The sequence below is a fragment of the Chiloscyllium plagiosum genome, chromosome 19 (genome assembly GCF_004010195.1).
Source record: "Chiloscyllium plagiosum isolate BGI_BamShark_2017 chromosome 19, ASM401019v2, whole genome shotgun sequence".
NCBI lineage: Eukaryota > Metazoa > Chordata > Chondrichthyes > Orectolobiformes > Hemiscylliidae > Chiloscyllium > Chiloscyllium plagiosum.
Genome location: NC_057728.1, coordinates 33,273,400 through 33,289,510, shown reverse-complemented (window position 1 = coordinate 33,289,510; position 16,111 = coordinate 33,273,400). Strand labels below are relative to the sequence as shown.

At 39.7% G+C, this 16,111-nt stretch overlaps 1 protein-coding gene across 5 annotated transcripts in view; it reads left to right on the top strand.

Moving 5' to 3' along the window:
• Positions 1-16,111, top strand: part of LOC122559665 (dedicator of cytokinesis protein 4-like) — a 456,397-nt gene that overhangs the window by 281,447 nt on the left and 158,839 nt on the right. For all 5 annotated transcript variants that reach the window (XM_043709518.1, XM_043709520.1, XM_043709517.1 and 2 more), the window contains exons 18-23: positions 347-444; positions 554-637; positions 1,187-1,287; positions 4,550-4,631; positions 8,978-9,148; positions 15,332-15,524. In XM_043709518.1, coding sequence (XP_043565453.1) covers positions 347-444; positions 554-637; positions 1,187-1,287; positions 4,550-4,631; positions 8,978-9,148; positions 15,332-15,524 — 729 coding nt within the window. The remainder of the gene's footprint in view (positions 1-346; positions 445-553; positions 638-1,186; positions 1,288-4,549; positions 4,632-8,977; positions 9,149-15,331; positions 15,525-16,111) is intronic.

Below are 16,111 nucleotides of genomic sequence, written 5' to 3'. Positions count from 1 at the left end.
AGCACTAATTAGATCTGCTAGTGAGTATCCAATGTCTGCCTTCTAATTCTGACAGAGGATCATAAGGTCAGCTTTCTTTCTCCACAGTTTGTGCCTGAACATTGTGTGTCTCTAGCACGTTGCTTTATTTATTGTGATAAAAGCTTGTTTTTAACAATTACATGTCTATATATAAGCAACGCTATGCTTAATTTACTCATACTTAAGTACTTGTGATTTGAAAGTAGGAACCAAATTTTAATTTTAACTTCTACAATTATACAGGACTAAAATAATTCTCATGTTTGTTTGTTGGTTATTCAACTTTCTTTGTACGTAGACTTCTAACATTTTCTATTTTTTTAAGGAGATTTGTTGGATTTTTTGAAGTGGAGAGCCCACCCAGAAAGAATATGCGACATCCTGTCAAAATTCAAAGATATAGACGGTGCAGAAATAGTCAAGGTAGAAATCATGTTGTAGTTTGGTATTTCTCCAGAAGAATATGGAAAATGACCCACAATTTATTGGGAAGACCTGTGATTCTAAATTCTTTCTCAAATTCATTTTCTAGTTTCTGCAAGATACATTGGATGCATTATTTGGAATTTTGGATGAAAATCCACAAAAATATGGATTGAAGGTTTTTGATTCATTGGTGAGTATTTTAATGATTTTATTTCATTTCTGAGGTGATGTGGACCCTTGAGCCAAATCATCCACATTCTGTATCCTTGTAACAAATGCTTTGCTTTAAATTGAAATCTAATTTGAAAATGATTTTAACAAAAATGCCAATTATTTTATCTGTTTTTGGATGGTTTAAGATCATCACAAAAAGATAAATTGTAGATGGTATATATAAATGCATTTTTCAGCACTTGCCTTTCTCCTGTTATATTCTTTCTGCTCATCAACCATTCTCCTGCACCACTTTATTTCGTGACCTCTGAACAGTTTAACATTTTAGTTGTAGAAATAAACTTTTCCAAACAAATTTCCAAAAACAGAGCCATACTGGACTTGAATTGACAACTCTGTTTCTCTCTTCATAGATTTTGATAGCCCTGCTGAGTTCCTCCAGTACTTTTTTTGTTTTGGATTTCAAGCATCATCAATATTTGACTTTTATTTAATTGACTGAGGTGTACCCATTAAAGTATCTTTGTAAGAATATTTTTGCCTCTCATGCAATTGTCTGTTACAGGTTCATATAATCAATTTGCTGCAGGACATCAAGTTTCAGCATTTTAAGCCAGTCATGGATACATACATAGAAAGCCATTTTGCTGGAGCGTTAGCTTACAGGTACTGTCCAGTGGATTTGCTTCCTCATTTATACTGTTATTTTTTTTTTGGGTTTCTTGTATTTAGAGAACAGTGTCAGGTATTCATTTAGAGCTTTTTATCTCTTGTGCATTAAAAATGAATTCCCTCTTTGAGTAGTCCAAGAATTCAACATAAAAGTATCTCTCTGAGTTTTTTTTAATATCATGTACTCTGTCTTGCAAATACTTGTGAGCCTTTCATTTTAACATTGTTTGGGAGTAGTGGTGCCATCATTGCGCATGTATAAGGTTGAAATGAAGTTTCAAAGTCAACACCAGATGCTCTAAAACCTCCTTTGTCACATGAGTAGACAGGTCTACTTGCCTTATGATCAAATTTATGGCTTGTAGCACACTGCTGCACTAACTGATTGATTGTTGTGATTCTAACGTCATACATACGCAGTCTTCACTAATGAACTGAATTTCCTGCAATGTAAATGGAGAGTGTGTAGGCCTTTGCTTTTATTCGATTCATCTGAAGATTCTTCTCCATTGTTTTAGCATAGCGTATATACTTTGACTCTTGACACCCTCAAAAGGTTTCCACTGCGCACTTTCACACTGTGAAACGTTCTGCCAGTTTAAAAAAAAAATTATGGCAACACTCAAATAAGTCCAATAGACATGAGCAAATGGGTTAGAATGATGTCACTGGCAGGGGTAATATGCATCTGTGCTTTGCAAATGCGTGCTGAGAGCATTTTGAGGATATCAGCAAACATTCTCCGCTGTATCACAGTACTGTCTCAATGTAGTTATAGGATCATGAGAAAGTGGAGCAAGGGTCGGCCATTTTGGTTCTTAAGGCTGCTTTGCCACTCAACTAGATTAATGGCTGATTTCATGCTTTTACCTGCACTATCCATGATAGGGAGTTGATGGCGCAGTGAGATTATCGCAGGACTGTTATAGAATCATAGAGATATACAGCACGGAAACAGATCCTTCGGTCCAACTCGTCCATGCCGATCAGATATCCTACATAAATCTAGTCCCATTTGCCAGCATTAGGCCTATATCCCTCTAAACCAGTCCTATTCATACGCTCATCCAGATGTCTTCTTAATTTTGTAATTGTACTAGCCTCCACCATCTCTTCTGGCAGCTCATTCTATACACGCACCACCCTCTGTGTGAAAAAGTTGCCTCTTAGGTCTCTTTTAAATCTTTTCCCTCTCACCCTGAACTTGTGCCTCCAGTACTGAGCTCCCCTTTCCCAGGGAAAAGACCTTGTCTATTTACCCTGTCCATGTCCCTCATGGTTTTATAAACCTCTAAAAGGCCACCCCTCAGCCTCCAACACTCCAGGAAAAACAGCCCTAGCCTACTCAGACTTTTCCTATAGCGCAAACCCTCCAACCCTGGCAACATCCTTGTAAATGTTTTGTGAACTCTTTCAAGTTTTGCAGCATCCTTCCTATAGAAAGGAGACCAGAATTGCACACAATATTCCAATAGTGGCCTAACCAATGTCCTGTACAGACACAACATGGCCTCCTAACTCCTATACTCAGTGCTCTGACAATAAAGGAAACATACCAAACGCCGCCTTCACTATCCTATCTACCTGTGACTCTACTTTCAAGGAACTATGAACCTGCACTCCAAGGTCTCTTTGTTCAGCAACACTCCCCAGCACCTCATCTTTAAGTGTATAAGTCCTACCCTGATTTGCCTTTCCAAAATGCAGCACCTCACATTTATCTAAATTGTACTCTGGGGTAACCTTCTTTGCTGTCTATTATACCTCCAATTTGATGTCATCTGCAAACTTACTAACTATATACCTTCTGTGTTCACATCCAAATCATTTATATAAATGACAAAAAGCAGGGGGCCCAGCACCGATCCTTGTGGTACACCACTGGCCTGTAGTCTGAAAAGCAACTCTCCACCACTACTTTCTGTCTTCTAACTTTTGAGCCAGTTCTGTATCCAAATGGCTACTTCGCTCTATATTCCATGTGATTGAACCTTGTTAATCAGTCTACCATAAGGAACCTTGTCGAACGCCTTACTGATCTTTTAGATCATATAGAGCCATAGAGATGTACAGCACGGAAGCAGACACTTCGGTCCAACTCGTCCATGCCGACCAGATATTCCAGCCCAGCATCTGGAAAATATCCCTCCAAACCCTTCCTATTCATATATACTACATGCAGATCACATCACCGCTCTGCCCTCATCGATCCTCTTTGTAACGTCAAAATAGTCAATGAAGTCAGTGAGACGTGATTTCTGATGCACAATGCCATGTTGACTATTCTTAATCAGTCCTTGCCTTCCAAATAAATGTAAATCCTATCCCTCAGGATCCCCTCCAACAACTTGCCCACTGCCGAAGTCAGGCTTACCCGTTTATAGTTCCCTGACTTATCCTTACCACCTTCCGTAAATAGTGGAATCACATTAGCCAACCTCCAGTCTTCTGGCACCTGGAGCAGGGTTTGAATCCTGCCATGGCAGATGGTGGATTTGAAATTTGGAATTAAGAGTCTAATGATGACCATGAATCCATTGTCAATTGTCAGGAAAAGTCCATCTGGTTCACCAATGACCTTTTATGAAAGGAAACTTCCATCTTTAGGTGGTCTGGCCTACATGTGAGATCAGGTCCACAGCAATGTGACTGAATCTTAACCACCCTCTGGACAATTCGGGATGGGGAATAAATGCTGGCCTAACCAGTGATGCCCTCATCCTGTGAATGAATTTTTAAAAACCTATTGCATTTACAGGCACAAAGCCATATTCCTGGATTCTTTTATTATCTATTTACTTATTGGTTTCTGTCTTGCACATGCTCCAACTGTTCAGTTAGATTTTCAACAGAAGCATTTTGATTTTCTCAAAACATGCCACATAATTGCAGACATCGAATGGTGTCTAAAGAAATTCATATGAGAGCAGTTTAACTTTCTCCCCAGTGAAAATGCTGTGTCAGTATCAACATAGAACTTATGTATCTGGATTGCCAGAGGTCAAAACTCTGTACATTGAGTGAATGCAAATTCACTTAAGCGATTGCTAGATCTTGTTGACACCAAAATGAGACCACATTTTTTCTAAATAAAGGCCATGAAAATTGGAGCTGCTTTTGTGAACAGCATAGTATTTTTTTTCAGTGTTGGTGATAGAGATGTGGTTTACCCTATCTAACAGTAAAAACAACTAAGGAGGAAAAAGGTAAATTTAAATCAACATTCATATAACACCACAATCTTTAAATGTCACAGGGATCTTATCAAAGTGCTGAAAAGATACATTGATCGATCAATAGAAGCAGAGAGACAAGAACATATTCAGGATGTGTTGAGGGTAAGTGTTGCATGCACCAATAAATGTTCATATTAAAGATACGTAAGGATTTCAATCTTTTTAATTCACTACAGCAATCACTCTAGGGATGTAATGCACTTCATAAATATTGCAAGTATTTGCAGTATGTATTGGTGAAATAACAAGTCTTGTGGCTTAGTAATAAGATGCAAAGCTCATAAAGCAAAGATCTAGATTTTGTGTTAAGAATAAAGGTGCCATCAATCCTCACGATAATTGAAGAGTACATATCAATCAACTTATGGTCTGCAAGTTAAACTCAAACATCATAATGTTCCTGCTTGGTTTGCCTGTTACTGGATATGCTTCATGCCAATAATATATAAGAATATGAATGTCACTTGCCCAGTAGACATCCATGAAATACACAATTGTCCATTCAAGTGCAAATGAATTTTTAACATTATACCCATTATAATTACTTCTGAGCAGCTTCTCTGGCACAGAAAATTTAACTTATACAATGTGGAATCTCAGATTGGAATCAGCATTAGAGGTATAAAAATATATGGAATTGAATATAGCTATCGCTTGCTCTCTTGCTCGCTCTCGCGCTCTTTCTCTATTGTCTCTTTTTTTAATTCTAGTTTTCTTCTGTCTCATTTTCTCTGCATGGTTTTACACTGAATTACATACTCTGATTTACACATTCTGATTTTAAACCATTGCCTGTCTAAGTATGGATGCTTTAATGTGGTTGAAGGGAAATTTTGAGGGTTAAATTCATCCTGACAAGGAGCATGAAAGAGGCTCATATCAAATCAGCAGCTGATTTTTCACTCTGCCCAATTTTGAGTCTGTTGACTTCACAGAATGATAATTCAAACACACTTTGTTTCCCAGGCACTCTATCACTCTTACCTGCATTAAAATTAAAAATCTTAGCAATACTTGACAAACCATTGGAAAAGAAGAATTTGTATGGTGAAAAATCAACCACTAACTGGCTACAAGCCTGTTTCACATTACAGGTGTAGGCTAATTTCACTCCTGCTGATGCTTGCCCTGTGTACACATATTCCAGGTGCCCTGTGGAAGGTGCCACACAATCCTGACAGTTGAAATGTGATGAAAGGCAAACAAAGATCATTGCCACTGACCACAAAATCTGTTCTATTACAATTTGTGTTGAAGAAAAAGCTTGTGTATTTTTTAATCCAATTTTGTTAATGTTGATTCTTTTTTAAACACATGGAAAAATTATTTTGATTATCAATTACTTAATTTGTCAATGCTATTTTTGTAACATGGGAAGGAAGGCAAGAAATCAGAGTATGTGGTTATCCTTGTTTTACATCGAGGGAGGCTAGTGTTATTACTTTTATTAGTGGTTCAATTTCAATGGAAAGTAATACTTTTTGAGAGGTTCAATAGTGTAGTATCACTGGAGCTTATTTAATAATTTTTAATGGGGCTAATTGCTCAACTTGTTCACGTCTTCCCCTATGATATTCATGTCTATAATTATGGAAAAATATAGAAAATTGGAGTGTAAACAAAGTATTAAATTCAATCTGAAATTCTATTTCATATTGTAATAAATGCCAGTTTTTTAAGTATTTATATATTATCATGCACATTGCCCATGGAAAGGTATGAGAAAGTTAACTAATTTCGCAATTTGTTGATGAAGCTCTTGAATATGGGGACTTGAAGCTTCTGGAAGATTTGCTAATCGAGTGTAAAGCTGTATCCCTGACTGTGAGATAGGGAGCTTTAGAATGTGGAATACTGTTCAAATATCACTTAGAGAATGCTATCCAAAAAAGAAATATCTGACATCCTAAGCATGTCTAGTGTACTTATTATTGTTACTTTATGTCAAACTAACAACACTATTTAGTGATTGTAATCACGAGCAAACCAATTGATGCCAGACTCTTGTTTGCAGTTGTCTTCAGTTAAGTGTGGGAACCATGTTCTTATTTCTGTACTGCATTCCATCTGTGAATGCAGTGGAGTAATTGCATTGCAACACAGGAATATTGCATTCCTTCAGTATTTAAAAGTAGGACAGGGAATGTTTTAATGGCAATGTTCACATTAAAATATGAAAATTAGTGTCCCCTTATAGTGAGTGCATCTGAAAGTTCAAATGTCTTTTTAGTAAAGATATAGACCTATGGAACTGAATTTTATATACTTCTGTCTGACACTTTTTGACAAGGAAGGTGAGTATTAAAAAAAAGTTAGTTGGCTAGCCCATTCCCCTCCTGCCCACCCGCATAATAAACTAGGCTAGCACGCATTGAAATTGGCAAGTAGCCTTCTCTATTTAAATAAACCATTCACGGACGTTTCGATTTACTAACAGGCACACTAACTGGAATAATATACTGCCCGTGCCAAAATACACTTCATGTGGTCGGTCAAACAAGAATGGGCAGGCTGATGAAGAGCTTATGCTTGAAACCAATTCTCCTGCTCCTCGGATGCTGCCTGACTGGCTGTGTTTTTCCAGCACCACACTCTGACTGTTTTATTGGCCTGCAGGAGAAAAGGTGGGATTAGGTGGGACACATTTTGCTCTCCACAAGTTGTCCACTTCCTTCTGCACTAACTGCCTGACAGAACCTGTCCACTGCTATTCCACACTCCTCCCTAGGCTCTGGGGTTCCTCCTCATCCTGAAATTCCAGGACTTAGTTTCTTGAAGTGGACATGATCCTGTTTGACCTCCCTCCTGCATTCCTGACAACACTGAACATTGAGCTCTGGCTCTATCAGGAATGATGGAACTGCTGGTCAGTCAGATTGGTTGGCAGCTTCTGAGAGTGGCACTTCCTCCTACTCTCGAATGGAGGTTCTACTCTCCAGCAATTATCCCACCCTCAGCGTGTCCTACTTGTGGAGCAGGCATTCTCAGTAGCAGGTAGCATCTGACTGGCATTCCCTGCAGGGGAGCGAGCAGTCCTCATCCTCCTGCACAGCCATAAATACAGAAAAGCATAAATGCTGTTTTATTTTGGGTTGGTTATTGCCATGGTCTTATCAGACCAGACCATAGAGATGCTCTCTCAAGAGAGAGAAAGATGAGTGGTAGTGGTTTGAGCTGAGAAATGCTGTGCCACAGGCAAGGGGAGAGGTTGAGAAAGTCCTTTATGGTAACCTCAGCTGGTGTGTGAATTGAACACTCACTGAATTGACATTATTGTGATTTACCGTCCAGCCGACTGACCCCCTTGTCATTAAACACCAATATATCAAGTAAGATTTCACACACTTCAATTAAACCTGTAGAAAATTAAGCTTGAACAGATCCACTGCATGATTCCAAGATGCTGAATAAATCCAGGGACCACATTTTCATTTATGAAGATTTTGTACACCTCAACTGACCATCCATCAGTTACTAATTTTTATTAAACAAATATTCAGCAAGTAATTGTTCAGGATATAGACCATGAATAATGACAGTATAATGATAGTTGCCTCAAAAAAAAGGTGTAAGCCACTGGACGTTAAGGCTTCTCCGTAAAGCAGCAAGTTATGACTTTTAGATTTGTACTAAAATGACATGGGCCTGGATATAAGCTGGAAGGTTTGTTGTCAGATGTTTAATCATCAGAGAGCCTCCTGTGAAGTGCTGCTTTAAACTACAGTCTGTTGGATGGTGTTGGTTTCCCATCTTTGGGCCAGTTTTAGCGTATTTTGCCTGTAGATGTTAGCGATTTTTGAAAAGAATTTTTTTCAAAATGAATGTCATTTACAAAATACCTTACAAGGACTGTAATAAGCACTATATCGGACAACTAGGCAGAAAACTAGCCACCAGGATACATGAACATCAACTCGCCACAAAAAGACATGACCCACTCTCACTGGTATTCTTACATACGGACGAAGAAGGACACTACCTTGACTGGGATAACACATCCATCCTAGAACAAGCCGAGCAGAGACACGCATGAGAATTCCTTGAAGCATGACATTCCAACCAGAACACCATCAATAAACACATCGATTTGGACCCTATCTACCATCTGAGAAAAAGAACCAAAAATGACATCACCCACTCAAGGAAACCTAAACACATAAATAGAAAGTGGGACATGCCACCAGCACTTCACCGGAGGCTCTCTGATGATGTTCCCTACTGTGGTAACGAAATGACTGACAACGAACCTTCCAGCTCAGCAAGCAAACTTACATCCAGAACCTCAACCTGAGCTGCAAATCTTTTAAAAATATCGATGACATGGGCCTATTTATTACTGTATTGTGTGAACCTTTTGTTTTCTGTTGTTTCCAGTGATAGTTTTCCAATGCAATATATACAGTAATTTCACAATTGTATAATTAACAGTTGTCTAATTCTATTTCTAGGCACAGGAATATATATTTAAATATATAATTCATTCCCGAAGCCTATACACTCTTGCAACTGGTGGACAGAATGAGGAAGAATTTCGAAGCAGCATTTATGAATTGTTCCAGTCAGTGCGATACTTCCTGTCCATTGAAAGCCAAGGTTCCTCCATTATTACACAGACACAGGTCAGCAAATATAACATCTATAACTTGTACTTATATGATGTGGAGGTATTAGTGTTGGACAAAGTCAGAAGTCACTTGACACCAGGTTGTAGTCCAACAGGTTTATTTGAAATTGCAAGCTTTTGGAATGCTCCAAGAGCTTGAGATTTCAAATAAACCTGTTGAACTATAACTTAGTATTGTGTGACTTCTGACTTTGTATTTATATCCTGCTTTTCATGTAGTGAAACTTCCCTGGATACTTCATAGAAGTGTTACCCAATAAAATAATAAGCACAAGGTGACCAAACATTTGGTCAAAGACCGATTTTAAGTAGCTTCTTAAATGAGGAAAGGAAGAGGATGTTTTGACAGGGAGAATTCCAGAGTTTTGGACCTGGACAACTGGAAGCATGCCTACCAATGGTGAGTTGATTAAAACCATTAAGCGGACATAATTGGAGAGCACTGATGTCTTAGAGGTATAATGGGGTAAGGGGCATTGCAAATGAGTAAGGATGGAGCTGTAGAGGCATTTTAAGAAGCAAGGATGAAAATTTAAAAAAGCAAGACATTCCTACATCGGCAGTCCATGTGCTCCTTTCAGCACTGTTTTGCTTTAATCTCTTTTTCATTAGGACCAGAAGTTTTATTATGCCTCATGTGATGAGTTTTGACATTGTTACCTGCAGTACATTGACCTGATGTGTGTCAATTGGGGTGGCTTATCTCTGTACCACATCACTGCCTGATGTCTGTATCTGGGAGCCCTCCCCTCCCTGCCCAGCCCAGATCGGCCACTGGAGCTGCTGCTTGCCACCAGCCATGCTGTGGCCAACACCTAAGAGGAAGTCGTCACTACCAGAAGTTAGAGCCTGTCCAGCTGCCTCTTCCATAGGGTACCAGACGTGACATAGCTGTACGCCCTCATCCACACTCATGAAGTCTGCAGGACAGTGGCTACAACTTAGCTCAGGGACAACCTTCCCAGCACTCTTTGTAGGCAGCAAGTCGCTGGTCACACTGAGATTGGCAGCAGCCTCATCCATCCTGTCCACTGAGGTGCCAGCTGGGAACTATGGGGCTTCTTCAGCATAGAGACAGCAGTATGTCGCAGGGAGCTGCCAACCTCTGAAGCGAACAAGCAATGGCCCCAGCAGGAAGCCTGGAGCCCAATGAGGAAAGGCCCAGCTACCAGCACAGACCCCAAGCATCAAGTACCCTTATGGAGGAATTGGACTACTGTCAATAGAATGTTCCATTTCTTTCTCCTGTTTTTAGATCTTTTCATGTTGACATATTTGCCAGTTTAGGAAAGTAACCCTTGAAAGTGCAGGTGGTACTGTGTTTCAATTTAGAGGGCACAGGCATGATATTTTAAAAATTATTTTTCTGCTGAGGAAGACACTGTGAAACCGGATTCCAGTTTGAACATTGATTCCTATGTGAATCAATGCCACACTTAAAAGTTGTGATTTTCAGGAAAGTCACTCCAACTTTACGCGAGAAAATCCTGTATCAGCTCATGTTTGTCAGCGAGCAGAGAGGTGATGGGTGAATGGTTCACTGCTTTGAGTTTGGACATAGGCAGCACAATTCTGGATGACAGGTTTCCTGAGGGATTTGGCAAGGATTACATTGGCATAGTCAAGATGAGGAGTTACGAAGATATAAAATTTAGGTTTCAGAAACAGGGTCATGGCAGTGATGTCCAGAGATAGGAATATGTGATCTTGGTGATGCACAGGTATGTGGTTGCATGCTTATCTCAAGATCAAATATGATGTGAAGGTTGCAAACTGTCTTGACAGTTGGCCAGGAGCGAAATGAAATTTGTCTTTAGCGAGTAGCATTTATGGTAGCGATTGAAGACTTTAGACTTCGCTTTTTTTATATGGAAGGAATCTTTTGCTCATCCGATATTGATTTTTGGATCAGGACTGTGACAGTGCAGAGACAATGGAAGTTGTAGTCATTGTAACTAGGTAAACCAGGTGGACTTCATAGAATGAGTTGTGGCTGTTAATCTGGTCCAATCAGGGAGTCCTGTCTGACAGATTAAAAACAGGAATGTTTCCTCTGAGAACTGGCTCTGAGGGAGCTGGATCAATGGCAAGGACCTTTCACATGTAAATAATGTGACAGGATACTGGCCTCTGTGGAGTTATTTCAGAGGCATTGAAGGAGTCCAGAGTGAGGTAGAGTTACATATGTCAGCCTATATGTTGAAACAGATGTAGTTTGAAAGGATGTTACCGAAGCGGAAGAATGTACTTGAGAAACAGGTGGGACATAGAGCAGGAACAGGCAGAGAAACTGTTACAGGTGATTCTCTGGTTACAACCAGAGAAGATTAAACCAGGGAAATGCAGCCTCACCCAGGTAAATAGTTTAAGTCAGATGGAGTGTATTCCTGGCATGTAAGTAAATTCAAAATAATTTGTATGCTGTTCCAAACTGGAATTAAGTTAGAAAATATTAAAAGGTTCTTGGATCTTTGCTGGCACAGCTAATGGGATTAGTCTGGGATTAATGGGATTAGTCTGGGATTAATGGCATAGTCTGGGATTAATGGCATAGTCTGGGATTAATGGCATAGTCTGGGATTAATAGCATAGTTGGGATTATTGGGATAGTCTGGCATTAATGGAATTAGTCTGGAATTAATGGGATTAGTCTGGGATTAGTACATTTGGTCCAGAATGTGCTAAAAAGCTGGACCAAAATGATGTTTTCAGAGCAGCAGAAAGCTGGCTTTTGTCTCATAGGAAAGTGCTTTCTTATGACTTTTAAAACACTTCTTTTCTCCTCATGGAAATCAATAATGTATTCTTGATATCTTCAAGCACTTTTTAAAATTCCTGTTAAAATCTTCCTCAACTGTTTTTACTGAAACAGACTGCACCAGCATTTAGTTTTGTGCCTGAAAGTACTAAAGTTTGTTAATCAAATTTGTTAAGGTGTGTTCATGTCTTTACTTCAAGAGAAGCAAGCAAAGTTTATGAATTATCTGAGCACAGACACAGGTGTGTGGGATGAGTGGGGTAGGACTGAACAAGTCCATAGACACTCTACAAAATGTACAATGTGTGGGTCTTGGTTTTAATCTCACCAGCTGGCTCAGTTCAGTTAGCAAAAGAGAAACCTAAAGGAGGAGTGTGCTGTGAATTCCACCCTTTCCCTCAGGCCCTGACTGGTAACACTGATTTCCATTTCTTATATTATCATTTTAATGTGCTGACATAGATGAAAGGGATTCCCAGAAAATTTCAGTGTAGCTCACTAGCAAAAATATCTATTGGGAATTTTATGCAAGCTCTTCATCCTTCAAGTTGAGCAAAATGTAAAATTAATGCTCATGAGTCAGTACCTTATTTTATAACCCAAGCAATTTTTTTTGCATTTAAATTGGTGGAAAAGAAAATCAAGCAGAGTGAAAAGAAAAGCTGTCGATTCACCAGCACTTGTTTGTGTTATCATCTTGTACTGTTATTATTGTTTTGTGTTCAGCTTGAATTGGTAAATGGCTAATAACATTGACACATCATAAATGCCAGTCAATAATCATCCCTAATATGAGCCAAGCTAGGCACCACCCCTTGATGCGATGGTATTGCTGTCATTGAATTCCCCCCCAATATCAAACTCCTGGGGATTACTAGGAACTGAACTTGACTGATCATGTAAGTACAGTGGCTACAAAAGCAGGCCAGTGCTACAAAAGCAGGCCAGAGGCTAGGATTCCTGCAGCAAATAATTCCCCTCCTGACTCCCCAAAGCCTGTTTGCTTTCTACAAAGCACAAATCAGGAGTGTGATAGAATACTCCCCACTTTCCTTTGAGTGCAACTCCAAAAACACTCAGGAAGCTTGACACCATCCAGGACAAAGCAGCTGGCTTGATTCGCTCCTTAGACTGCACTTCCCAAACCCACAACCACTTCCACCTCAAAAAACAAGAGCAGCATTTACATAGGAACACTGCCACTTCCAAGTTCCCCTCAAAGCTGCACACACCTTGGCATGAAAATATCCCTTCAGTTCCTTTGGTATCGTTGGGTCAAAAGTCTGAAATTTCCTCTCCAACTGTCTGCCTTCAGCACATGGATTGTTGAAGCAGTTTAAGATGGCCCACTGCCACCTTCTCAAGGATAATTAAGAATGGGCAATAAATTCTGGCCCAGTCAGCAACACCCATATTCCTGAGTGAATTAAAAAAAATTCTCAATGACCTACTTCACTTCCAATACATTATTATATTGTGAAATTCCAGATGGATGTCATTTTATATCAAAAGATATGGTTGCTCTTAATTCTTGAAATGAATAATTGAATCATCTATTGGTAAACTTGTAGGTTTGAATGCTGCCTTTGTTTGTAAGAGCTCATAAGCCAATCACAACAATTGGGCTTTAATTTTATAACTATACAGAAATGTACATTGAATAGTTTGACATAGGGAGAGGTTGAATAGGCTAGGGCTGTTTTCCCTCAAACATCAGAGGCTGAGGGGTGACCTTATAGAGGTTGATAAAATCATGAGGGGCATGAATAGGATAAATAGACAAAGTCTTTTCACTGGGGTCGGGGAGTCCAGAGCTAGAGGCTATAGGTTTAGGGTGAGAGGAAACAGATATAAAAGAGACCTAAGGGGCAATTTTTTTCATGCAGAGGGTAGTATGTGTATGGAATGAGCTGCCAGAGGAAGTGGTGGAGGCTGGTACAATTGCAACATTTAAAAGACATCTGGATGGGTATATGAAGAGGAAGGGTTTAGAGGGATATGGGCCGGGTGCTGGCAGGTGGGACTAGGTTGGGTTGGGATATCTGGTCGCCATGTACGAGTTGGACCGAAGGGTCTGTTTCCGTGCTGTATGACTTGGCTTTTTTTTTGCTTATATTCATCTAGGATTTGAAATGATTCATAAATTTGAAACTCACTTTGCATGAGCTTGAGAAATCCTATAAATATTGGAAATCATTGGGTTGAAATTTCCTGTTGGCTTTGGGAATATAAATAACATCCCATTGCCTGTGTATCTTCGCCTAACTGTGCAATCTTCCTAGAAGCAGCGTCCTTATTTCAGCAGCATGAGAATGTGGGGCAGGCAGTGTCATGCTGTCAGCACAGTGAGTGGGCCAGCAACCCTGCTGATTCCGCAGCCTCCCCAACAAAGCTGTGTGCCTCAACATGGAACATCCCTTGTTCCTCCCTCAAAATGGAGGCTTTTGTTTAAAATTAAAGTTATCAAGGGCGAAACCAGCAGAGAGGAAAAGTCTCCAGGTGCGTGTTTCAGCCACAGGTCTGGTTTTTTTCTATTGACAACCATTCTTTAGAGGAAAGGATCTCTTCCCTTATGGCAGATTCTAGGATGACCTGGTATAATCGCAGAAAAGAGATTGCACAATTAAGACAGAAAGGAGGCATTTCTTCACTGAGGGTAGTGAATCTGTGGAGTTCTGTAGGGTTGTAGAAGGGTCATTAAGTATATTCAAGGCTGAGATTTGGGTTGCCACCCATCGTGACCCATAACCTTAAACCAAAGAAGTTAAACCAGGGTGGGAGCTGGGATAGGAAGAATGGGGCAAAGGAGGGAAACTAAATGCTCAAGTGAAGGCATGTGATATGGTGAAAGGCAGGAGCAATTAAATTATGACAGGAATGATGATACCGGATAAAAGGGGATTGTAACAGGACAAGAAGCAAAAGATGGATTTCGGGGCATTGCAAATGAATCTGGGGTCAGCAATTATGATCTGCGATTGTTAAATTTAAGATAGAGTCTGGAGGATGGAAATAATCCAAATTGAAAATAACGTGCTGTTCTGCAAGCTTATATCAGTAGGAGGCAGAGGATAGAGCAGCCAGAGTGGGAGTAAGATGAAAAGTCAAAACAGCAAGCACTTGGAAGCTCAGAATCAATCTTGCAGGCTGAACTGAAATATGCAGCAAAGTGAATACCTAATCAATACTTGGTGTCCCCAGCATAGAGGAGGCTACATCATGAGTCATGAATGCAGTATCCGAAACTGAACAGAGAGAAGTTAATTACTGTTTGCTTAGGAGTGCTTAACGTGCTGGATGCTGGGAGGGAGGAGGTGGTGAGCAGGAAGATGTGAATGTTTCTGAAATTCCAATGGCTCATGTTAAGTTTTAAAATCAACTTTGTTAAATTGGTGACTAGATTTCCTTTGTTTTCACCAGGCTGTGTTCCTGAGCTCTTTTCCAGCTGTATACTCAGAGCTTCTGAAACTGATAGATGTACGGGAAGTGGCAAACCTGGTCAGAGACACCTTACGCAGCATGCCAGATGTCCTGCACGTGGAATATTCACTGGAAGCTGTCAAACTCCAGTGCATTGCTAAAACAGTGGAGAGCCAACTATTTATCAATCCTGGTAAGAGAAGATGGTTATTAATTGTTTTACTTTATTAATTTATACTTTTCTCAAATATGGAAAAGGAATCAAGAGTCGGCCACTCAGCCCTTTGAGCCTGCTCTGCAATGAATGAGATCACGGATCATCTAATTCTTCAACTCTACTATCCTACATATTTCCAATAATCTTTCATCCCCTTGCTAATCAATCATTTATTTACCTCTGCTGTAAAAATACTTTAAAATTCTGCAGACACTGTGTTTTGATGAAGGAAACTCCAGGGACACTCAACCCTCTGAAAGAAAAAAAATCCTCATCTCTGTTTTAAATGAGCAGCCCTTTATTTTTAAACTACAACCCTAGTTCGAGATTCTCCCAAAAGATGATACACGCTCTCAATGTCCACCTGCTCAAGTCTCTTCAGAATCTTGTATGTTTCAAGTAACCATCCCTGACTCCTCTAAACTCTAGAGGATACAGACCTAGCCTGTCTAGCCCTTCCTCATAAAACAATCCACTTATTCCAAGTCTTAGTTTAGTAAACCTACTTGGAACTGCTTCTAATGCATTAACATCCTTCCATAAGTGTGGTAACCAGTACTATA